The 24,342-nt window shown below is 37.5% G+C and overlaps 1 protein-coding gene across 3 annotated transcripts; it reads left to right on the top strand.

Moving 5' to 3' along the window:
• The first annotated feature begins 7,466 nt into the window (after positions 1 to 7,466).
• LOC133867449 (probable protein phosphatase 2C 8) lies at positions 7,467 to 23,246 on the top strand. Of its 3 annotated transcripts, XM_062304216.1 has the most exons (11): positions 7,467 to 7,635; positions 7,753 to 8,017; positions 8,337 to 8,445; positions 10,132 to 10,168; positions 10,297 to 10,341; positions 10,988 to 11,040; positions 18,230 to 18,391; positions 19,608 to 19,691; positions 21,837 to 21,926; positions 22,052 to 22,099; positions 22,849 to 23,244. In XM_062304216.1, exons 2-11 carry the CDS (start codon positions 7,758 to 7,760, stop codon positions 22,957 to 22,959), a joined length of 999 nt encoding a protein of 332 aa, XP_062160200.1. In that variant the 5' UTR covers positions 7,467 to 7,635; positions 7,753 to 7,757; the 3' UTR covers positions 22,960 to 23,244. The 3 variants fall into 3 exon arrangements, with proteins under 3 accessions (XP_062160200.1, XP_062160202.1, XP_062160201.1); XM_062304218.1 differs by lacking the exon at positions 21,837 to 21,926 and having other exon boundaries at positions 22,849 to 23,246; XM_062304217.1 differs by lacking the exon at positions 10,132 to 10,168 and having other exon boundaries at positions 8,337 to 8,437; positions 22,849 to 23,245.
• The last annotated feature ends 1,096 nt before the right edge of the window (positions 23,247 to 24,342 follow it).

Raw genomic sequence — 24,342 nt, forward strand, 5'->3', positions numbered from 1 at the left:
ATATGAAAGAACAAAGAAAAGAGTGGGACGAGTGAAGGAGTGAAGGGAAGGGAAGAAATGGGATGATGGGAATATTTCCATTCAAAATCCCCAACGAGTAATGAAGAAAACACTACTAAAAAATTAGCATTTATTGACGGTTTTTTTCTAGACGGTTTTAATAAAATTTACTGACGGTTTTTTGAAAACCGTCCGTAAAATAAAAAATTACGACGGTTTTAATTAAACCGTCTGTAAATTTTTAGACGGTTTGGAAAAACCGTCTAGAAATTTAAATTTTCAGACGGTTTTAAAAAAACCGTCTGTAAATTTACCGACGGTTTTAAAAAAACGTCTGAATTTTTTCTTTGTTTTTTTTTTCAGACGGTTTTTAAAAACACCCGTCTGAATTATTATTTTTTTTTATTTTTTTCAGACGGTTTTTAAAAAACCGTCTTAAAATTTTGAGACGGTTTTAGGAAAACCGTCTCTTAAACTATGGAAATTTCTAGACGTTTTCCTAAAACCGTCTCTGAACTTCTTTTATAGTTCTTTTTTTTTTTTTTTTTTTTTTTTTTTGTTCTTTTTAAAAGAAAGACTCGATAAGATCCGGCCCTTCATATAAAAAAAAAAAATCTCTCTCTCTCTCGTGTGCTCATCTCTCCCTCTCCCTCTCGTTCTTCTTCTTCTCTCTCCGTCCGGCGACTGAGACAGGCGATGGGAGCGGGACGACAGGATCTGGACATGGCCGGAGTCGGTGACTGGATGTGCGGCTGAGACAGGCGATGGGAGCGGGACATGGCCGGAGTCGGTGACTGGATGTGCGGCTGGAGAGAATTAGTTTTCAGCCAGATCCGGTCAGATCTGTCAAACCGACGCCGGTTTATGTGCGTGGGTTTGACAGATCCGGCCGGATCCAACCAAAATCCACGCTAGGCCGGATCTGGGGCCGGAATGCAGAGAGAGATCCGGCCGGAATACATGGATTTCCGCCCAGTTCTCTCTTCCCCTCTCTTTGTTTTTTCTTTTTTTTGGATTGTGTTTGTTTTGGGTTTGGAATTAATGTCTGATGGGTAGTACGAGAGCATGGGTGTGGTGGATTGGAGAAGAAGCTGATGGAACGGTGGCGGTGGGATTTTTGGGATTTTTTTGGGAATTAATTTTCCTTTGTTTTGTGATTCTTGGGTTTGACCGATGGATTTCCGGTGGAACCGGAGCTGATTTACGCCGGTAGACGAAGCTCCACTGCACCGGACATAAAAATAAGAACAATAATTATAATTATAATTTAAAAAAGAAAAAAAAAAGAAAAAACAAAGAAAGACAAATTCTGGACGGTTTTGGGCAAAACCGTCCAAAATTTTATGGACGGTTTTACCCAAAACCGTCCAGAACCAGTTCTAGACGGTTTTGGTCAAACCGTCTGGAATTGCGGACGGTTTGACCCAAACCGTCCCGAACCTTAATTAGCGACACATCTTCCTAGACGGTTTAAAACCGTCTAGAAAAAACCGTCCGGAATTGATTCCGGACGGTTTTTCTGCATTTCTAGACGGTTTTAAACCGTCTAGAATATGTTTTTTTTTTGTAGTGAAAATCCCCAAATGCATCGACATGTTTGATGACCCAATCTAAGGTGTTCATAATTAGCTTCATTGTATCCTAAGGGTTAGCTCAATTGACTAAGAACCACGCTTCATGAAGCGGAAGTCCTAAGTTCAAATTTCCCTCCCCTCTCTTATATGGACATTTCAAAAAAAAAAAATCAGCTCCATTGTCACAAACCACCAGATGTGTAGAAGGAACCACGGGTGCCCCTTCCCCATTAATCATGAAGAAGCCCAATAATAAGGGCTTCATCTTGCCAGATCTTAACAATCAGACAGGCCCACTACAATCCAAAACAAAAGTTCAGTCTAGCTAGGGGTGGACAAATTATCCGATTACAGACTACTGAAAACCCATCGATCGCCACTAAATTGCCTTCGACTGCCCACCGCCTACTGTATATTTAAAAATTCAAAAATCAAAATAAATTTAATTTCAAAAATAATAATCGGTGAAAATTTGATTTTTGCCGTTACCAACCCGACTAGAGTACCAAAACGGCGTTGTTTTAGTACTGTATGTAGTATATGGTCGATTTTGTTTTCCCAAACCACATCATTTGGTAACCCTAGAATCTAGATTAGTCCCTCCCCGTTGCTCACACCTCACACCCATCTGGTTTAGAAGGTAGGTTATCTACTCGTAAAAGGCAGTCTAACTTAGGGGTGTACAACCGGTTGCGGTAGCGGTTATTAGCTCATAACTGCAACCGCAACCGGGGTCCCTGGTTGTTACTATTTCAATAACCGCAACAGCAACCAGTAGGCCGGTTGCGGTTTTTACCAACCGCCGTTTATTTTAAACCGGTTATTACCTGGATAACCGGGTTTAATATATGTTGAATTTTTATTTTTTTTTTACTTGTATAGACCAGGAATCTATCCCAAAATCCCAATATTTCTTCCCAGTTTCTGCCCTATCGCTGTCAGTGCGTCAACTGCATTATACAAACAAACCCAATAAAAGAAACAAATCATCTGGTTAGCTGCTGAGAAAATATAGGTAAAAAAATAAAAATGACAATAAAAGCAACCAAATTTTGAATCTTGGGTTCAACAGACAATCCTTTCCATTTCTATCTTTATCAAAAAACTATGGGACCAATTAACAAAAGAAACAATCTTTTGAGACAAAACAAATCAAGAATAGATTAAAGACTGGTGTATTTTTCAATCGTAGGGAGTTCATTGAGTCCAAATGGTGGGGGTGAAGAAGTTGACAAATAATGAAGAGGAGAAGAGAAGGAGAACAATGGATATACATATAGATATAAAATTATAATTTTATATAATAATAAAAACCGGTTGCGATTACCCGCTTATTAACCGGTTTTTCTTAATGTAATAATCGGTAACCGCAACAGGGTATTCGGCTACCCGGTTATCTGGTTGCAGTTATTTCCGGTTTTCCCGGTTAACGATTATTGGCGGTTATTAGCGGTTATCGGTTATTTCCGGTTAATAACTGTCCCGCTTGTACACCCCTAGACTCTAACTTAAAGGAAAGCTTGCTCGTCAGAAGGATAAGCAAGGTTTTATGAATTCTCCTAGCAAGGATTATAAGATAAAGCTAAGCGAAAGTAAACAGGGGAGCCCCTTTGTAATGGTTTGAAGGTTTGGTGTTCAGTTCGCCATTCCAAGGTAAATGCCTAGCTATTCAAGCTAGCGTGGTAACGAGCCCTTTGCTTCCACAAGTCTCTAGGAAGCACGTCCAGTCTATGCAGCGAGAAGATCATGAACATGTACATGAACCACAAGCCAATCCCGTTGAATTGGTACCTGGGTTTTTCTTTTCTTTGATTTATATATATTGTGATTTCTGGGTTTGATTATTGTTGAGACTCTGAGAGTTTTGGGTTATTGGCGACTATAATCTTGTTGAATTACTGATTTATCTGATCGATAATTATCGATTTATCCAATTATTTTGAATTATCCAAAAATTTTGAAAATATTTCTTATCGGGAAAAAAAAAGTCGGTTAATTACCCGACTTTACCAACAATTTTGGTCGGGAGTCGGAAATAGTATTTCCGACACTGCCCCGACACCCACCCCTAAGTCTAATGTGTAAAAAGAAGGACCTAACAGGTACAAGGACGAGAAAGGGCACATTAAATGCCATATGAAGAATGCGAGCTCGAACTAACAAATGAGATTTCAAATAAAATTGATAATATTTATTTTATGGTCAATATTTAAAGTTTGTGTATCTAACAATATATATGAAGTTAATATTAACATGTCTTTTAAAAAAGTTAAATAATGTAAAATCATATAAATCATTAAATTTACTAATTTCAAATTATGACCATAAAATAAAAAATTTCCATTTTTCATTTAAAAATGGAGAGGATCAAATTTCAAATGAAAGCTGTCTCAACATTTAATGTATAGGTATGTGATCGCCCTCCCCAAAGGATCAGAGACATCCCAACATGCGGAAGTAAGTAACAGTAGCGGGCCTAGTGGCAACCATGCACTAGAGTAAGCATCCAAAGAAGAGAAGAACTACACGTCGACACAACAAACAATAACTGAACCTGAAATCTGCTATTACTGATGAAGTAGCAACCATGAACCAAGCTCATGAGTTGTTGTTTCATGGGAGATTAAGGACACTTTGGTTTGACAAGTAAAAATGTGATCGTACTTGATTACTAAAAAGCTCATAGAGAACATGCGCTTGTGGCTTGGCGCAGTGATGGTTCTCACATAAGGGCAATGACAAAAGTGGCTCCGTCAAGGAGAATCCGGCTAACTCCCACGATAAAGCATGACTAAAATCTTGTCCCATGCATTATAAGTAATTAATGCCCAGATTGAGTGTAGATCCTAACCGATCGATGAGACAGTGCACATTTTAGAGCGTTAAGAATATTATGTTATTCTCTAGGTTTATTGTCTTTTTTATTAGGGTTTATTTCATACCTTATCTATTTTATGGTTTAATCTAGGGTTTCTTATCTATTTTATGGTCTCATAATTTCAGTCATCCACACGCCGCCTCACGCCTTTAAAATTGTTGTCAGTCTCTTTCACGCATTCATTGTAGCTCCATCTAGAAAAATAATCCCAGAATTAGGTCTGCAAGGTACATATTTTACGATATGGGGAAGATACACCACCAACAACAGCAGCACACGCCACCACAACACTCTATGCATGCAGCCACGTGCCACCGTGCTTGGACAATGGTTTCAGTAGTCGTGCTAATAAATAGATTAGATGCCAACGACCTTATCACAAACAAGAACAGCCACTCCAAAGCTCTCACGCACCTCCATGCGCGACATTAAGTTTTTGCAAATGTCTTCCATGCGCCATCAACAATCTCCGCGTGTCACTCATGCATGCGTTGATTACATGCGCATCAACCTCACGTGCCAATGCGCCGGCATCTCTCCCATCATGTCATGCAACGTGTACGTCTTTCTCAAGTGCCTGCCACGTGAATCTAACGGATCTGTTACACCTGTCCAGGCCCAATATCGAATCGGTACCCAGCCCGTCAACCTGGACTACCGGTTTAGACCTAGTTCACATCAAATTGAGCTCAGCTCACATTCAACCCATTTGGCCCAAGTTTGCAGGCCCAACCCCATTCATCCAAAAAAGGCCAACTGGACTGAAGTCAGCCAAAACCGGGTTGAACTCAGCTTAGCCATGGAGGCCACCCGGGTTGGCCCATTCATGGGTCCAACTTCAACCTGGTCAAACCAGGTTCATGGACTCCAGCCCATACATGGGCCGAAGGCCATCACAGCTAGCTGTTCCTTTAGGTCGAACACTGCCACCAGGAGCCACAACTAGCCTCCACTATAATCGCTAGCCACCAATCTTCAGCCATCATCACCAAACTCTGGCAACCTTTCCAACCGTCTTTGGCAACTTTTTTGACGACAAAAAAAAAAAAAAAACATTTTTTTTAGGAGAGATGTTAAGAATATTATATTATTTTATAGGTTTAGTGTGAGAGCGAAGTTATCGCATCAAAATCATTCTATACACAATGTAGTCTTTACGCTTCCACTCTTTCTTTCTTATGTTATCTTTCTCTTTTATATATTTATCCAATATATTTAATATAAAGAGAGCACTTAACTCGTAAGTATTACATTTTTTTTTTAAAAAATCCATCATTTCTCCACCAACCTATCACACGGACCACCATCCAATGTGGATAGATAATGTCATGTTAGCCCATAAGCACATTCGTTAAGCAGGATAATCACCCACCCATATAAGGCAACACAACCTCAATAGTGGGGTTACTCTCTCTTTCTCATTCTCTCGTAGCTTAGAGGTAATCACTGCAACCTAAAAAAAAAATTAAGCAATTGCATGAGATTTAAATCCAACAATACGAGTATATGACTTAATTTTTACTTCTATTCACCTGGCATGTTATACTAGTCATCTGAATTATTTATTTAAATAAGAACTTTGAGTAATACCATGTTATAGACGGGTATATAATTGTTATATAATTTGATGATGTGATTATGAAAAATAATTATTAAATAAATATTATAAAAAAAAAAAGATCAAAGATTAATTTTTACTAATATATCATTCAAATTATATGATAGTTATATAATAATCTACTAAATAATAATAATAATGAATCATATATGTCTCAAAACTGATCTATGTGATACATATTATTTACTACAATGGACATTTGTAAAACATAATTTACTTATTTTTTATTATAGATAATAATTCAGTTTTTTTTTTTTAAAAAAAAATTTACTATTAAATATGTAAAATATACTAGTGATCCTACGTAAGAATTTTCCTTAAAAAAAAAAGGGTGTAAAAAATAAAATCAAACATTTTTCTTTCACTTATTTGATCGCATATAAAAAACAGAAAAATTTAGGATAAAAGTTCATGAACCGAATCAAACAACAACCAAGAAAAGAGGGAGAAGAACTTCTGAGTTTGGGTTGCCGGAGGAGGGAGGGAACCTCCCGGATTTTGTTCCTCCCTGGGTTAGCCTAGTGGAGGCTAGAGTCTCCCAACCACTAGGGTTGTGGAGTTTTAAGTCCCCCTGGACTTGTTCCAGTAGTGGTTTTAGTCCTCCTAGTCTCTTTGGACTATGGAGTGTGTTTGTTTTTTTTAGTTTTTTAGGTTTCTTTGTTTCTTGGCAGGAAAACACTTCAGAGAGGAGCCGGAGGGGGTAGCTTCCGTCGTACGTGTTGCCGGCGGAACGATTTGGGGAGTCTCAGTTTTTATCATTTTTTTAGTTCCAGATCTGCTCTGTTCTGCCACTCTCTAGTCGACATGCGCCCCCCAGCCTTGCTCGCCGTTGTCCTCCGGTTCTGCCGCTGCTAGCTACGGCCGATATACTCACCGTTGACCGGCGCGTGGTCGACACGCGCTAGGGGGTTAGTCACTCCTTGGGCCGCGCGTGATGACCACGTTTTCGCCTTTGTTGCCGTGCTTGGTGGCGTTCGGTGGATTTGGTGTTTGGTTGCTGCAGGGGATTTGCCGGCGGCGGCGCGTGTGGAACACGCGCCTTCTCCGGCGATGCATTATTCCGACGACAGCTCTTTTTTTGGGTGGTTTCCTGTTCTTGATTGCAGATTGTATTTGATAGTTTGCTCTGTGTTAGATTTAGCCTAGTCTTTGATGGTTTGTGACTGACTCCATAGTGCAAGTAGATGTTCAAATGTCAACGCAGAGGCACATTTCTATTGATTAGGTTTATTTGTAGCAACTATCGGTATAATCTGAGTTTTAGGGTAACTGTAAGGGGACATTTGTATCGTTATGAGTCCCTTATTGGTCTGAGTTTGTTTATGACTGTAACTATGTTATCCTTTGGGTGTTTAATGAAATGTTTACATCTTCCCTCAAAAAAAAGAAAAAGAAAAAAAATGCTAATTACTTCTTTATGACGAACAATAATTTTTGAATAATTTTTGAGTATCGAAATCAATCCCCCTCCAACGGTTTCATTGACCGCCGTTTCTTCATCTTTATTGGCGGACCTTCGTCTTCACCCTTACCTTTCACAGAAACGCCATCCATCCTTATCCTAGGTTTGTGCATTACTTTCTTTTCTCCCTCCATTACTATGCATATATAAATAACCGCTTCACGGTTTCAATTTTCTCTGCAACCAAACCAACTTATTCCTGATTTTTATTTGTTTTTAGGCACAATGAGTGAGAACACCAACTCAGCCACTGACAACGAGAGTCCCAAGGTTGAGCCGAATCCTAACCCTAACCCTAACCCTAACCAGAAGCGCGGAAGCGATTACGAGGAGCAGCCAGATGGCGTCGTTGTAAAAAAGGCGAAAACGAAGGCCTTTTTCGAGATAGAAGCGGATGCCGCGGAGGATAAGGGGTCCAGGCACACCATGGAGGACGCTTGGGTGGTGCTTTTGGACGCCGCCGCTGATTCTCCTGGCAAATTGAGGTCCTTCATATTTTCTTAATTTTATTTATTTATTTAAGCTGTATCGATCATTCATTAGCTTGTGTTGGGATTCTAATGTGTCTGAATACATATGATTTTCTGTATGCCTTGGCGAATGTGGAGCTTAATATGATACATTTTGTTGCTTAAACATACTTGAAAACATAATAAATGACTTTGTGTAAGCACTCTTGGGAAGTTTGTTCTTGAATTTAGAGTTGGACCATCATGAAGTTGCTCTAAGTTCCCAGTAACTAGCACATAATTTAATTTTGGTAGTTACATGAGTTTTATTTTTATCTTTTTCCTATTCTGTTAGGTGTGCGCATTTTGCAATCTATGATGGGCATGGAGGTCGGTTGGCTGCAGAGTATGCTCAAAAGCATTTACATGCAAATGTTCTTTCAGCTGGCTTACCACGTGAGTTGGTGTGTTAGCTTGGTCTAATTTTCATGTATTTTGTGTAGCGAGGCAATTAGTGTAGAGTAGATAGAGATTATTAACCTGGTTGATTTTTTTGGCATTCATTGACTCATCACAATTGTCTACTTCTACTACCATGGTGCTGCTGAAAAAGTTGCTTTCATATTTTATCTATAAATTTTGGTGTAAAGGTTTATTCTTAACTTTTTTCCTCTCTGTCCTTCATTTTATTTAAATTTTGGCCTTGTGGCAAGCATGCTTCTTCGCATATAGTTGAACTTAAATAGAAGTATTTATTGATCATTTATAAGCAAACAGGTTTCTGATATGGAGGCGGTATTTCGTGACTTTAGTTCATTTACTTGTTTTGTTCGTTTTCTTTTTTCAACTTGAATCTTGACTTATCTGGCAGCATTCATCCAAAATAAAGAAGTATCTCATGATTTTATCATTTGGGGAAATGGTTGTGGCACTATGTGCATGAGAAAGGCTTGTGAAGAGTCGTAGTGGATGCCAAATATGGCTGCTTGGAGGGCGGGTGGTGTTCTAATGAGGTTCATGGGTCATTTGGAGCAGATTTGTGGAAAAAATATCAGGAGGGGTTGGGGGAGTTTTCTAGTCATACCAGTTTTGAAGTGGGAGATGGGGCCAAGATTAGATTTTGGCATCACAAGTGGTATGAGAATCAGGTCCTTAAGGATATTTTCCCAGATTTGTATACCATTGCTTGTGTGAAGGATGCTTCTGTGGCAAATTACTTGGAGTTTTCCAATCATTCCCATTAGTGGAATGTAAGCTTTATTAGAGATGCTCGTGATTGGGAGGTTGATATATTTGCTTTGTTTTTTTAGCTTGTACTCTTTTAAATTGAGGTAGGGTGGTGAAGACAAGTTTCGTTGGGATCCCTTAAAGAGAGGGAAGCTTGACGTTAGATCTTTCTATGACATTCTTGTACCTCATGATAACACCCACTTTCCTTGGAAGATCATTTGACAGAATAAGGCTACTTTAAGAGCGGTGTTTTTTGCTTAGACAACCACCCTAGGGAAGATCCTCACCGTGAATAATTTGAGAAAAAGACATGTTATTATGGTTGACTGATGATGTATATGTAAGAGGAATGAAGAGTATGAGGATCATGTTCTTCTCCACTATGAGATCGCCAGTGCCTTGTGGAGTGCTATTTTCAGTTGTGTTAGATTAGCTTGGGTCATGCCTAAGAGAGTAATCGATCTTTTTGCTTGTTGTAGAAAGTTGGGAGGCAGTCTTCAGAGTATAGTTATGTGGAAAATGTTTCCATCACGCAATCTGTGGTGTCTTTAGAATGAAAGAAATGATAGAAAGTTTTGAAGACATTGAGAAGACGATGACAGAACTTAAGTCTTTCTTCTTCAAAACTCATTTAGCATTGGACTGTTGCTTTAGATCTTAATTTGCTTAATTTTCATAATTTTCTTGACTTGTTCTCTTTTTCTATTTAGGTGTTTCTCTTGTATACTCACTATGTATTTGAGTCGTGTCTTTTGCGCTTTTAATGATATTTCATATACTTAAAAAAAAAAGTGATAATTTTTTTTCCTGATTATTTCGTCCATGGGTTATGCTATTAACAGCCAAAAGAAAGAAAAAAAGTGTAATTGTTTGTACTCTGTTCTCCTTGATTCATATTTGTGTGTTCAATGGTGTTGCAGTTGGAGGTAAAAGCAGCCAAACGAGCTATACTTGATGGTATTAAATCATTTTGCACATCTCTGTTTGATAGTAGCTATCACTAATTTCCCAGTAAAATTTTATGAAATCCTCTTGCTTATTACTAGGGGTTCTTATTTGGATTTTTTTTCTTCTTCCTGATTTAGGTTTTCGAAAAACTGATGAAGTTCTTCTTCAAGAGAGTGCTGCAGGTACAGATGATCACTTAAAACCTAAACCCTTCAACGTTCTTTCACTAAATACATGAATTATATCTTTAATTCATTAAGTCAATTTTTAATCTTTTGAAACGATTTGTCCTTAAAAGTTTAATGTTCTCAGAATAATGAATGGTCAAAGTGAGATTCTGCTTTATGAGATTAAATTTGCTATACCTATCTATAGATGCATACTGCTGCAACTCAATTTTTTTAAATTAGAAACTGTATTTGGTAGTTTAGAGAGGCGAGGGGGCCTAGCTAGTACCTTTGTTGATTCGTAGTGGCTATGAAGCATCAAATCTGTGGTTAATTCATGTCAGAAAACCTTTTTATCTTTTTCTCTTGGAGCGAAGTTTAATTTTTTTCAATATTTACGCTAAATTTTTCTAGTCGCCTATTAGCTAAATCAATTCGACTAAATAATGCTTTTAAGACCATGGTATTCTTTTCTTTGGCTTCATTGCCCTGGGCACTGCAAAAGATGATATTGCATGCTGCATTTCTATTTCGGCATTTATTTGTTCTCTTTTTTTCATTGTTGCCAGTTGTAGACTTCAGTGTACTTAAGGGCTAAAGTTTGTCTAATGTTTAACTTGGTAATTATCCTTACCTCTTGTGCTTTATACATTTTTATCAGGGGGATGGCAGGATGGTGCCACTGCTGTTTGTGTTTGGGTATTAGGACAAACGGTTAGTTTGCAATTCTTTACCTTCTGTTACTGTTCTGCAATAATTAAAATGTTTAAATGTAAAATCTTTGTTCAGGCAGTGCTTAGCAAGTTGTTACCCTAGAAGGATTGCTTTTTTAATTTTGCATCATAGTTTGCGTGCATAATTGTTGGTGGATTTGGTCTTATTTTAATTCCTTGAAAATCTCTACCATGATCAAGCCTTTTCTTTTATGTACGATTAAGCCAATATTTGACACTGCAATTTGGTTTTAAGCTCTTTATGTATTTGCTAGTCCAACCTTTCAATATCTTCTAATTTGATGAAACTGAACCCAATCTGCTTTTTAACCTGGACACATTTTAATCTGATAAAAGAATTCAGTGTTATGCTAGTGCCTTTGGGTTTTTTTTTTTTTTTTTGTTTGTTATATTTTATGTATTTTTGTTGAATTGTAGCAATGTTTTTCCAACCAAACAATATTCCTAATAAGGGATGAAGGGTGAGGTCATGGGTTTAATCTCGTATGAGTGTACAAGTTATATTACCCATAAAGGGAAAAATATAAGAAAACCCCTTAACTAATAACTAATTTTAAAATAGCTCCAGAAATTTTCAATTGTGCTAAAGTGACCCATCAAACTACCAAAATGTGCCAAAAATACCACATTTTTCGATAATACCCTTATTCTCTTAAATTTTTTTTAAAAAATTAATGAAAAAAATGATTTTTTAAACAAAAAAGAAAAAGAAAAAAAAGGGGTGGATTAATACCAAAAAGAAAACTATTTTTTTTTTTTTTTTTTTTTTTTTCAGATAAATGCAAAATCAGTCCCTGTAATTTGCCTAAATTACAAATCGCTTTCCTACGGTATAAAAATAAGGGTTAAATAGGGTATTTGTACTTGTGGTTTCAAGTTTTGATTTTTGCTCCATGTGCTTTAATTCGTATCACAGATGGTACTTGAGGTATGGGAAAAGACAGAGTTAGTACCTCCGTCCAAATTTCTGTCCAAAAACTAACGGTATTGACAGGTATTGACACGTGTCTACTCTTAGGTATCCTATACATTAAAAAAAATTAAAAAACTTAAAATAATAAAACTTAAAAAAAATTAAAAGCTTTAAAAAAAACAAAAAAAAAAAAAAATGAAAAAAAAAAAAAACAAAAGGAGGGGTGGCTCAAGTCTGGGGGTAGCCGAACGTGGCCCATGGGGGTGGTTCGGCCACCCCCAAGGGCAAAAGAGCTAGAAAAAAAAAATAAATTTAAGGGGGTTTGGCCTAAGAGAGAAAAAAAGTAAGGGGGTTTGGCCCTTGGGGGTGGCCGAACCACCCCCGTGGCCTATGGGAGTGGTTCGGCCACCCCCAAGGGCAAAAGAGAAAGAAAGAAAAAAAAAAAAGTAAGGGGGTTTGGTCCTTGACTACCCCCATTTTGGCTGAGCCACCCCTCTTCTTGCTTTTTATTTTTTAGTTTTTTTAATTTTTTTAATGCATAAGACACGTGTCAACACTTGAGAGTGGACATGTGGACAACCGTTAGTTTTTGGACGGAAATTTGGACGAAGGTACTAGCTCCGTCTTTTCCCATAGCCCAAGTACCATTTGTGATACGAATTGAAGTACGAGGGGCAAAAAATAAAAACTTGAAACCACATGTGCCAAAAAGGTGTTTAACCCTAAAAATAATTCAAATGTCATTAGGGTAGGCCAAAATAACAATTTAGTCCCTGTAGTCAAAACATTTGACAGATTTCGTTAGTGTTCATATCAGCACCAATAAAAATGATGACATGTGTTACTCTTAGTAAAAAAAAAGGAAAAAAATGCAAGATTAGTTCATGTGATTTACTTGATTTATAGTTAACTCTCTGTAGTATCAAAATAAACTCAGAGGTCCCTATGGTATGCCAAAAATATAAATCACTCACTTTAGTCAAATTCTGTCAAAACACTTGATGAATTCCGTTAGTGTGCCATGCCAACGCTGATAAAATGACGGCACATGTTACTGTTAATAAAAAAATAAATATCTATAAAACTAAAAATTTAAAGAAATTAAAAACATAAAAATTAAAATTTTTTAATTAAAAAAGAAAAAAGAATAAGAAAAAACGAAGGGATGGCTCGACAACCACCCCTTAGTCGAGGGTGGCTTAGGGTGAGCCTCTGCCACCTGCAGCCCTTGGAGGTGGCCGCACGCCACCCCCGACCACTTTTAGGGGGGCTTGCGGGCCACCCGATGTGGGGGGTGGCCATTGAGCCACCTAGCCCGAAGGCCACCCTAGAGGAAGCCGGGGGTGGCGCGCACCACCCCAGTACTGCCAGCTTATGGGAGTGGCCAAGCACCACCCCTAGCTTCCTTAGGCCACCCCAGATCCACCACTTAAAGTGGTTGGGTGGCCAAGGGTGGCGCGCGGCCACCCCCAACCACCTCTGGGGGTGGTTTGCAAGCCATCCCCAGCCAAGGGGTGGATGCCAAGCCACTACTTGGTTTTTTTATTTATTTTTTAATTAAAAAAAATTACTTTTTAAAGTTTTTAATTTTTTTAACCTTTTAGATTTTTATTTTTTTGGTTTAAAAAAATAGTTTTTTAATTAATTTTTTTTATTGATTTATTTTATTTTCTAAGAGAATAATGGTATTATCGGAAAAAGTGGCATTTTTGGCACACCTTGGTAGTTTGATGGGCCACTTTACTGCACTTGAAAATTCATAGGGCTATTTTAAAATCGGCTGTTAGTTGAGGGAGCTTTTTTATATTTTTCCATAGAAGAAGATAGTTGTTGAATTGTACTTATCAAAAAAACGATAGTTGTTGAATTGTGACATAAGACATCCTATTGATGGCAAAAGTCTTCATTGGCATGCAGTGAAACTTTTTTTGATGAATAATGACAATTTTATTGAAAGAAAAAGGGCAAAGCCTTCGTACACGAAAAGTATATAATAGAGCTGAAAATCCTAAAGGCTATTACAATCTAAAAAAAAAAAAAAAATCACCAAATTCTCTGAGTCAAAATTAGGATCATTTACAATAATCCAATCCAAAAGAGATCCCAAAAGGGAGAATTTCTGAAAAAGCACATTGAACTCGTTATCTTCAAAGAGAGGGGAATGGAGATGTGCTTATATGTATATTTGCACATTTCTTGACACAACGTGTTTTAAAACCATAATGGCTATGAACCTATTAGATCTTCGCAGTTAAGCATTCTTATGTGAAAGTAGTATTAGGATGAGTGATTTCTTGAGAAGTTTGATTCAGGGGAGCGAAAAACGGACAATATTGTATCGTTGGGAGTGGGTCGTTACAAATGGTATCAGAGCCTTTCCTTAGCCTAAGATGGGGAAGCGTGTACAAGCCTATTAGGGTCGCTATTGAGCACTCGATGGGACGCCAAGAATGGCTAGAAACCTATCAGATCTCCACAGTTAAGCGTTCTTATGTGAGAGTAGTATTATAATAGGTGATTTCTTGAGAAGTTTAGTTCGGGGGAGCGAAAAGTGGACAATATTGTATCGTTGGGAGTGGGTCGTTACAAATGGTATCAGAGCCTTTCCTCAGCCTAAGATGAGGGAGCGTGCACAAGCCTATTAGGGTCGCCATCGAGCACTCGATGGGACGCCAAGAATGGGGTGATCCCATGAGTGTAGCCAAGGGGACACTGGGTCTCAAGAGGGCTTGATTGTGATGTCCCACATAGCCTGGATATAAGAATGAGGATGTGCTTATATATATATTTGCACCCTTTTGGATACAACGCGTTTTAAAGCCGTGATGGGCATGAACCTGTTCGAATTTCGCAATCAAACGTGCTTATATGAGAGTAGTACCAGGATGGATGACCTCCTAAGATGTCTGGTTCGGGGGGGTCAAAAGCGGATAATATTGTGTCATTGGGATGGGTCGTTACATTAAGAGAGCAGGAACGACTTTCCAGATTGCCTCTTTGGGGTGTTCTTGCCCTATAAATTTTCAGCAATGAAGAAGCTCTAGGAAGTTACTAGGCATGACCCAAGAAACCCCGAAAATGTTAAGAACCAAGTGCCAGAGATCAACGTTATACTCGCAATGGATGAGAAGATGGTGAATAGTTTCCTCATAATTTTTACAAAGGCACTACTAGTTAGCTAGATGGAAACCCCGGCTTCTAAGATTATCTACCGTGAGGATTCTACCCATTTCTGCTATCTATAAGAAGAAAGTAATGCGAAAAGGGGCCTTGACCTTCCAAATACTTTTCCAAGGGAATGAACTATGCTCACCTAATTGTAACATATTATAATAGCTCTTCATTGCAAAGCCGTGGTTGTTAGATGGAGTCTACAACATACTATCCACTTCTTTTAGATGAGTATTTGAGGGGTATAATAGATTGAGATAAAGGAATCAAGAGATTTTAGTTCCCAATCATGGGCTGCCCTACTGAAGCCTGGATTCCAAAGGATTGGGGAGCTGGAGAGGTCCAAGTAGGTTGACACTAAAGCCTCCTTGTTATGGGCTATGGAATAGAATTTTGAAAAAGAATACTTAAGAACCCCTTCTCTGCACCACATGTCATGCCAGAAGCGAATGTGGGAACCATTCCCAACCTTATAGGAAACAAAGTTGGAAAAAGATCCCCAACCGTTACTAATATTCCTCCAAAGACTCACCTCGTAATGTCCTCGTGCTTCCTTTGAACATGAACCCCCTCTTTGAATCCCGTACTTTATAATAATCACCTTCCTCGGCATGTAGTGAAACTTGCTATATGCATTGCTTTAATATCTTTATAGCACACATTATGATGGCTGATATTTGTATGCAATTTAGTATTATATGTACATTTTCATACTTTCACTGAGATCCCCTTTGCCTTTGAAGGATCTTGGTCTTCCGTTGGAGGTCTCCTACAAGGCTAAGTCTTTTTGGAATGGCGTTATTGAAAAGATTCAGCATCGGTTGGCTAGTTGGAAAATGATGTACTTGTCTAAGGGTGGTAGGATCACCCTTATTAAGAGTACACTTTCCAATTTACCTATGTACTTCATGTCCCTCTTCTCTCTTCCTGTGGGTTGTGCTAACTATGTTGAGAAGCTTTAATGTGATTTCTTATGGGGTGAGTTAGGCGAAGAGTTCAAATATTACTTGGTAAGCTGGTTGAAGGTTTATTCTCCAATTTCAGAAGGAGGGCTGGGTGGGTCCGGAACTTGCTGTTGTTTACTCTTGCTCTCTTTGGGAAATGGCTTGGGCGCTATGTGCATGAGAGAGGGGCTTGCTGGAGAATTATGGACGGCTCTAAAATTGGTAGTTCGTGGGGTGGGTGATGTTCTAATGAGCCCTTTGAGATGTATGGAGTGGGATTATGGGAGAATATTAGGAGGGGTTGGGGGAAAATCTCCAGCCATACTAGATTTGAGGTGGGAGATGGCTCCAAGGTTAGCTTTTGACATGATTATGGTGTGGGGAATTGGCCATTAAGGAAACATTTCCAGATTTATATGGTATCGCTTGTGCAAATGATGCTTCCAATGCGGTTCACTTGGAGATTTCGGGTGATTCCAATCAATGAAATGTGACCTTTGTTAGATTGGCTCATGATTGGGAGGTTGATGTTTTTGCCTCATTTTTCAGGGTGTTGTATTCAGCTAGGGTGAGGGGGTAGGTGAAGACAAGCTTTGGTGGGTTCCCTCCAAAAGAAGCTTGTTTGCTGTTAGATCCTACTATAGTGTCTTGGTTTGCATTGATGCTCTCATTTCCCTTGGAAGATTGTTTGGCGGATTAAGATTCCTTTTTTGGTTTGCCATTTTGCTTGGTCGGCTTACCATGGACAATCTGAGGAAAGGATAAGTCATCATGGTTAATATGTGTTGTATGTGTAAAAAGAATGGGGAGTCTGTGGACCACATTTTTCTCCATTGTGAGTTTTCCGGGGCCTTATATGATGTTTTCTTCAGTCAGATTCGGGTTGTCTTGAGTTATGCTTAGACAAGTTGTTGATTTATATGCGTGTTGGTGAATTGTTGGTACCACTTGGAGTGTTGTTGTGTGGAAAATGGTGCCTTGTCTTTGTTGTGGTGTCTATGGAGAGAAATTAATGACAAAAGTTTTGAGGACCGATGCTGGAGATTAAGGCTTTATTCTTCTATAATGTTTTTGTTTCTCCTTTGATTATTAGAAATCATGATTTCTTTGCTCATTTTTCTCTTTCTACCTAAGCCGTTTCTCTTGTATATTTTATGTGTACTTGGAGTACCTTACGCTTTCAATGATATTTTGATTACTTATAAAAAAGGAAGAAGTGTTTGGTAGTTGGAAAGAGAGACTTAGTTGTTGTGAGAAATGTGAAACCTGATGGAGAATTCCTCTTTGCATTATGTAGACAATCTGGCGTGGGAGTAATCATGCTTTCAATCATGTAGAGCTGAATGGAAACTCACTTTAAATTATTTTCCTACGCCTATTATTTAATTGGTTGCATGCTTTGAGAAATTTACATTGCCATTCATTTTTGGGTTTCATAGAACTTTTATTTTACCGAGAGAATGTATTATAATTATTCTGTGTATTTGCCACCTTGCACGGGTCTAGAGTTTGCCCTTCAGGGTGGGTACACGAAGTGGCCTGTCTTAGGCGGTTTCCTGTCATAAAAATAATGTGTGTGTGTATGTGTGTGTTTTTGTTTTTGTTTTTTTTTTTTTGTTTTTTGTTTTTTTTAAAAAAAATAAGAATTAATAACAACAAACGGAAATTCAAGGGCTTGAAGTCTCAATTATCTGCTTTCACCTCAATTGACAATTATTATTGAGTAAAAAATATCGTAGCCTAAACATTGGATAATTTTAAATACACCCATTGATCAAACCCCTTTAAAAAGAACGAGAAAGGGCAAAATTGTTACTCTGTTCGTAGTTCAATAAAGTGAACCTTGCTCACACTATACTAACTTGCCTCTTTCTTTGACTTCTAATCAAAATCTCAAATATGTAAGCCTCAACAAATAGAGCTACTGGAGATCACAAATAACTACTACACTTTCCAGGACTAAAGTTTTTGTGATAGTTGTAAGGCCTACAAGCCTAGTTTTGGGCTTCTTTATGGGGCACTCTTTCTCTATCTAGGCTCTCGCTCTGGCATAAATATGAGAAATGAAAGTTGTTTTCAAGTTTCTTCAGAAATTTGTTTTTGTCATGAATCTCTAATTGATACTGCTGGCTGTTGCCTAGGTTTTTGTTGCTAATGTTGGGGATGCAAAAGCAGTGGTAGCACGATTATCCTCTGTTGATGGATTACAGAATCAGTCGGATGGAGTAAGTCTGCTGAAGGCCATTGTTTTGACTAGGGAACACAAAGCCATCTATCCACAGGAGCGTTCTCGAATTCAGAAGGTAAGGACTGCATGCACACAGATAGATACAGGCTTCTCAGAAGCAAACAGTAGTACATATATTTAGCAGTAAAGTTGCAACAATAACAAAGACGGGTGCAAAAGCTTTTGCATCCTTTTGTAGAGAAATTGTTAAATATTTTTGACATCCAAACGCTTTCATTTTTTCCTTTGATTTTTCGCCCCTCATTTTCAATATTATTTTCCAAATTAATGTGTATCCCTATTAAGGAAATTGGGTGATTATAGAGTTATGAGATGAGTTATTCTTGGGTACACTGGTTTAATGACATTTCTCTCCAAATCATAGACATGAATGTGATAGTTTGGCAATACACAGATATATCAGATGGATAATCATCTTTTGACATTCATGTGAGATATAATATCGTATATTTTAGCATTTGAATAAAAAGTCAAAAGATATAGGCTTGGTTCCAAGTTAATTATAGTTAAATTACCACTTGTCCCAAAAGTTTAAGCTGACAGGAAGAGGTAAATTTAATAATTTAATCAATACTTTAACACTCCACCTCACGTGTGAGCTCAAACTTCATTCAATAGGTGAAGCCAAACATGTTGAATATTTAATAGAAATGAGAGGTAATTGACGGAGTCAAGGTTCGAACTCAGGACTTTTGGCTCTGATATCATGTTAAATCATCACTTGTCCCAAAAGTTTAAGCTGATAGGAAGATGTAAATTTAATCATTTAATCAATACTTTAACAATTATGAATAGCTCGGCTTGGCTAGTTGAGAAGCTTGTCACTCTTTATTCTCTTTGCTTAGATTTTAAGTGCCCATAACCTGCTTCTAAGGTTTACAAAAATAAATTCTGAAGGAAGAATATAATATTTTGGCTAGGTTTTGTGGATCATATATCTTACTTTTATTTTTTTATGTTGGTAAGTAAATAAATTGGCATATCTATATTCACTTTCATACCTTGAGGGCTGTGCATGATATATGCATTCCTGTTCTTCTATCCTATTGGAAATATTAAAAACTAAGTTTTAGGATAAAAAATGTTCAGGAGTGGACAAAAAGGGTGATCCTTAAGTTTAACAGTCTGGATGATAATATGGCACTTTAAGAGAAGACTAGTTCCAGTCAGTGCATTGCAAATTGTTACCTACTTATATATTGTATATGTTTGAATCTACTTTGAACTCCTAGTATCTGCTCTTTTGATAACAAATGCTTTTGCCATTTCAGGCCGGTGGTACAATAAGTTCAAATGGACGATTACAGGGGCGCCTTGAAGTTTCACGAGCCTTTGGAGATCGTCAGTTCAAAAAGGTTTTTAATTTCTCTCTTATCAGACTATGATTTTGTAGTTTCATGATTCCTTATACCTATCAAAATGATTCCTTATTTAGTATCTTAGCTCAACGATTTTCTTTATTAGCTTTGTCTTGAGAAAGTTTTAATCCCTATAACCTATCAAAAAAAAAGTTTTAATCCCTGTCATCTTTTTTTTTTTGGTTAAGGAATATGGTTCATCTTTTCTTCTTCCAATGTTTCTTTAAGAGTTCCACTAAATGAAAAATGCTCGTATAGGCATCTCCCCCCTCCCCCCCTTTCCCTCCCCTTGCTTGTGTATAGTTAGTATGGTCATATTTATCAAAAAAAAGAAAAAGAAAATGAAGTTAGTATGATCATGATTTGCACCACATTTAAGGTATCTGGCTGATGCACATTTAATAACCCACCCTCAACGACATAATATTGACCGCTTTTGGTTTTCCTAAACCAGACTTCCTAGAAGGTTACCCATTCTGGTACTACTATCACAGAAGCACGCTTAATTGCTGAATTCTGATGGGATCTGGTGCATTAGTGTTAGTATGATCGTACTATTCTTGACACAACACGTTTTAAAACTGTTATGACCATGAATCTATTAGAACTTTACGGTTAAGTGTGCTTATGTGAGAGTAGTACTAGAATGGGTGACCTTCTGGGAAGTCTGGTTCGGGGGAGTCGAAAGCGAACAATATTGTGTCGCTTGGTGGTGGGTCATTACAAATGGTATCAGAGCCATTGCCCCCAGTCTGAGATGGGGGAAGCGTGCACAAGTTTATGAGGGTTGCTAGCGAGCTCTCGCTGATACGCTAAGAATGGAGTAATCTCATGAGGGTCGCCAATGGAGATGCTGGGTCCCAAGAGGGAGTAATTGTGACGTCTCACATTACCTATGTATGAGAATGAGGATGCGCTTATATGTATATTCACACCCTTTTTAACATAACACGTTTTAAAGCTCTGATGACCATAACCTACTAGAACTTCGCGGTTAAGCATGTTTATGCGAGAGCAGTATCAGGATGAGAGTACTTATGCGAGAGTAGTACCAGGATGGGTGACCTCTTGGAAAGTCTAATTTGGAGGAGTCAAAAGCGGGCAATATTGTATCGTTGAAGGTGGATCGTTACAACATAGGTTCATATAGGGTGAAAGAGTAATTGGTGTTAAAACATAGTGTGAATACTTTCTTTCTAAAACTTTTGTCTATAATGCTCTGCCCTGCACCTAGGTTGAATGAGAACTTGCTGTGGAAAGATTTAAAGAAGTGGCAAGCTTCTTCAAGCTTGAAATGTTGAAGTGCGCATCAATTTTAGTTTCAGAATGAATCAAAATATTCTTAATAAAGAATCTGCTGCTCATAGACTGTTGTTTAGATATATTAAATGGAAGTCAATGGAGTTAATGGTGGAAATAAGTCAATGGAGTTTATGCGAGAGCAGTATCAGGATGAGAGTACTTATGCGAGAGTAGTACCAGGATGGGTGACCTCTTGGAAAGTCTAATTTGGAGGAGTCAAAAGCGGGCAATATTGTATCGTTGAAGGTGGATCGTTACAACATAGGTTCATATAGGGTGAAAGAGTAATTGGTGTTAAAACATAGTGTGAATACTTTCTTTCTAAAACTTTTGTCTATAATGCTCTGCCCTGCACCTAGGTTGAATGAGAACTTGCTGTGGAAAGATTTAAAGAAGTGGCAAGCTTCTTCAAGCTTGAAATGTTGAAGTGCGCATCAATTTTAGTTTCAGAATGAATCAAAATATTCTTAATAAAGAATCTGCTGCTCATAGACTGTTGTTTAGATATATTAAATGGAAGTCAATGGAGTTAATGGTGGAAATAAGTAATAATCGGTGTTCCAAAACCTTGGTTGTTCATTTAAGTGACACTTTTTTAGTTTTTTGGGTTTAAAGATTTTTTATGGGATGGAAGACTTAATTGTCTGGCCCAATCTAGCTGCTTCTGTAGATTTTGAAAACCCCCCACATGGGGCCAGAAAACATGCAATGCGTAAACTCTTGAACTGCTCTCTCTCTCTCTCTCTCTCTCTCTCTCTCTCTCTCTCTCTCTCTCTCTCTCTCCACTTCAGAATACACTTAAAAGTATAGAATGATTTGGGGAAACTTTGTGAATCGCAGGTGGGGGTTGTTGCAACCCCAGATTTTCATTCTTTTGACCTTACAGACAGAGAACAATTCATTATTCTTGGTTGTGATGGCCTTTGGGGGGTATGTGTTCAATTTATAGTTCTTCATCTTGACACCTCTAGATTCTTATTTTCACTTCTATAGCCGGTTCTTCTTGTTTGGATTCTACTGTTATTACAGCAAATGATACATTCATTTTGTTTTAGGTATTCGGACCAAGTGATGCTGTTGATTTTGTTCACAAATTGTTGAAGGTAAGATCACACTTTGAACTCTCTTTCTGACAAGTCATTAGTAAAGTGGCATTTTGACTTGCTGTGGAACTTGAATTAGTCTTTTGTGTCATTGGTCCCATCTGATTGAGTAGACTTGTTTTTCTTTATGCTTATTTAATATATGGCATAATAGGTTCTATTTCTGTCTTAGATTCTATTTCTATCTCCTTCAAGCCTATTTTTCCCAAGTTAAAAAAGAAGAAGAAGAAGAGTCTTTGTCATTATTTCCTTTTTACATAATTTGTCTTCAACTGCTATGTTATGGATGGTTTAATGCAATCTGCATTGGAGATAGAAGATTTATGAGTTTATCTTACGGGAACTCCCATATAAAATTTGATTATATGCTTCTCCTTTTCTTTGGAAGCCATTCACTTTCAAAACTGCTGTATAAGTGGTTTGGCTTGTTTCATCAGTGAACTATCCACTGTTTTCCACTGTTTTGGTGGACCGCATTTCAAGTGGGTGTCGTTTGTCATGTTCTGTCCAGCGAAAAAGAGTATTTGGCTAACCATGTTATTTTATTTCTCTATTGCTATAAAGAAATACTGTCTAAATTATCCGTGAAAATAGGAGCCACATAATTTACATGGAGGGTTTGAGAAAATGTTTCCAGGAACTGCCTACCATGCATTGTTTCTTGTTCATAATCCATATTTGTTAAGCTTTAACTCTTTTAAGTTATTTATGTCAATTGGTTACTTAGAAGGCTTACATTTGTTTAACAGGAGGGGTTACCTGTCACTGCAGTATGCCGCCGTCTTGTAAAGGAAGCTGTTCGTGAGAGGCACTGTAAAGACAACTGCACTGCAATTGTCATTGTTTTCAGGCACAAGTAATACCAAAGGCACCAACTTTTTAGTAGAAATATATTGCTGCTGAGTGCTGCCTGTTGATTGCATTAATGTTTTGTTTCTTCTTCGGTTGTATACGTTCCTCAGACATTGCTCTTTATTGTCTGTTGTCAAATATTTTGATGAGTTGCTCAGTTTTGCATACTCGGTAGAAGTAGAGTTTGGATGCTGTTCAAAAAGTTGAACTATCTAGTGATGTGTTTAAATGTTTTTTTTCCCTCTTTAAGGTGGTTATAACAATCATTAGATCTTCATAGAATTTGTTAGTATCCTGAAAGTTGGTATCTAATTCTGCTATACTTTTGGTGCGCAAAAATGTGCAGGATAAGTGGAAACATATGATATAATTCTTGATTTTCAAGTCAATGCATCCCTCTCTTTCAAGAAAGAGATGCATGGTATAATCCTTTTTTTTTTTTTTTTTTTTTTTTTTTCTATTCGAATAAGAATGATCAGCTGGTTATACTTTGTTGGGGCTGGAATGCGAGGAGTTTCGAAGACTGTGAGAGACAGTAATATAGTTAAAAGCAATCATTTTTGAATTTCTTTATGCTTGAATGGCTGTCTATAATAGTCTTCGCTTTTCTAGTTTTTCGGAAATTTTGAACTTGTATTCCCTGTCTTTAATTAGGAATTTTTCTTGTATGTAGTTATTGTGTAATTGGTTTGCACCTCTTTGTACTTGTATTGAAATTGAATTATTTATGAAAAAAAAAAAAAAAAGAATATGCCAGATTTGCTTTTTGATAACCCATAGAATGGGCTATGCTTTTGACTTTCTCTTCGTTTAAGACAAAAATTTCCTCCAAAGTCAACTACAACATATAAATGAAGGAACATAAATTTTCTCCAACGGGGTTGGATGAATTTTTTTTCAACCCAATTTATAAGATTATTATGTGTTTCTTAGCATGTAAGAAATTCATTATTTTTAATTGGCATGTGAGACGCATGTCGTTTTTAATAGTGTAATTCTATTAAAAAATCATGTGATTCTTACATACTCAAATGATACAACAGTTTTATAAATTGATTTAAGGGAAATGTTGGATGGGGGACACTCATCCGTCCCCCATCACCCATATATAATAAAAAAATAATTTTTTATTAAAAAAGTTGGCTTTGATGGGACATCAAAGCCAACTTTTTAATAAAAAATTATTTTTTTATAATAAAATGCTCACATGGGACGGATGAGCGTCCCCTGTGTAGCAAGTCTCTTGATTTAAAGGAAATTCATCGAATGCAATTTAAACCAAATTTATGTCCATCCGTTCATGTGTTATAGGTGGCTTTTACCCTCGAAGGTGAATAAAGAATAGAGAATCTTCTGGGTAAATGGTGCTAACATCGGTTATTTGTTTGGCT

This window comes from Alnus glutinosa, chromosome 4 (genome assembly GCF_958979055.1).
Source record: "Alnus glutinosa chromosome 4, dhAlnGlut1.1, whole genome shotgun sequence".
In the NCBI taxonomy this organism is placed as follows: Eukaryota; Viridiplantae; Streptophyta; class Magnoliopsida; order Fagales; family Betulaceae; genus Alnus; species Alnus glutinosa.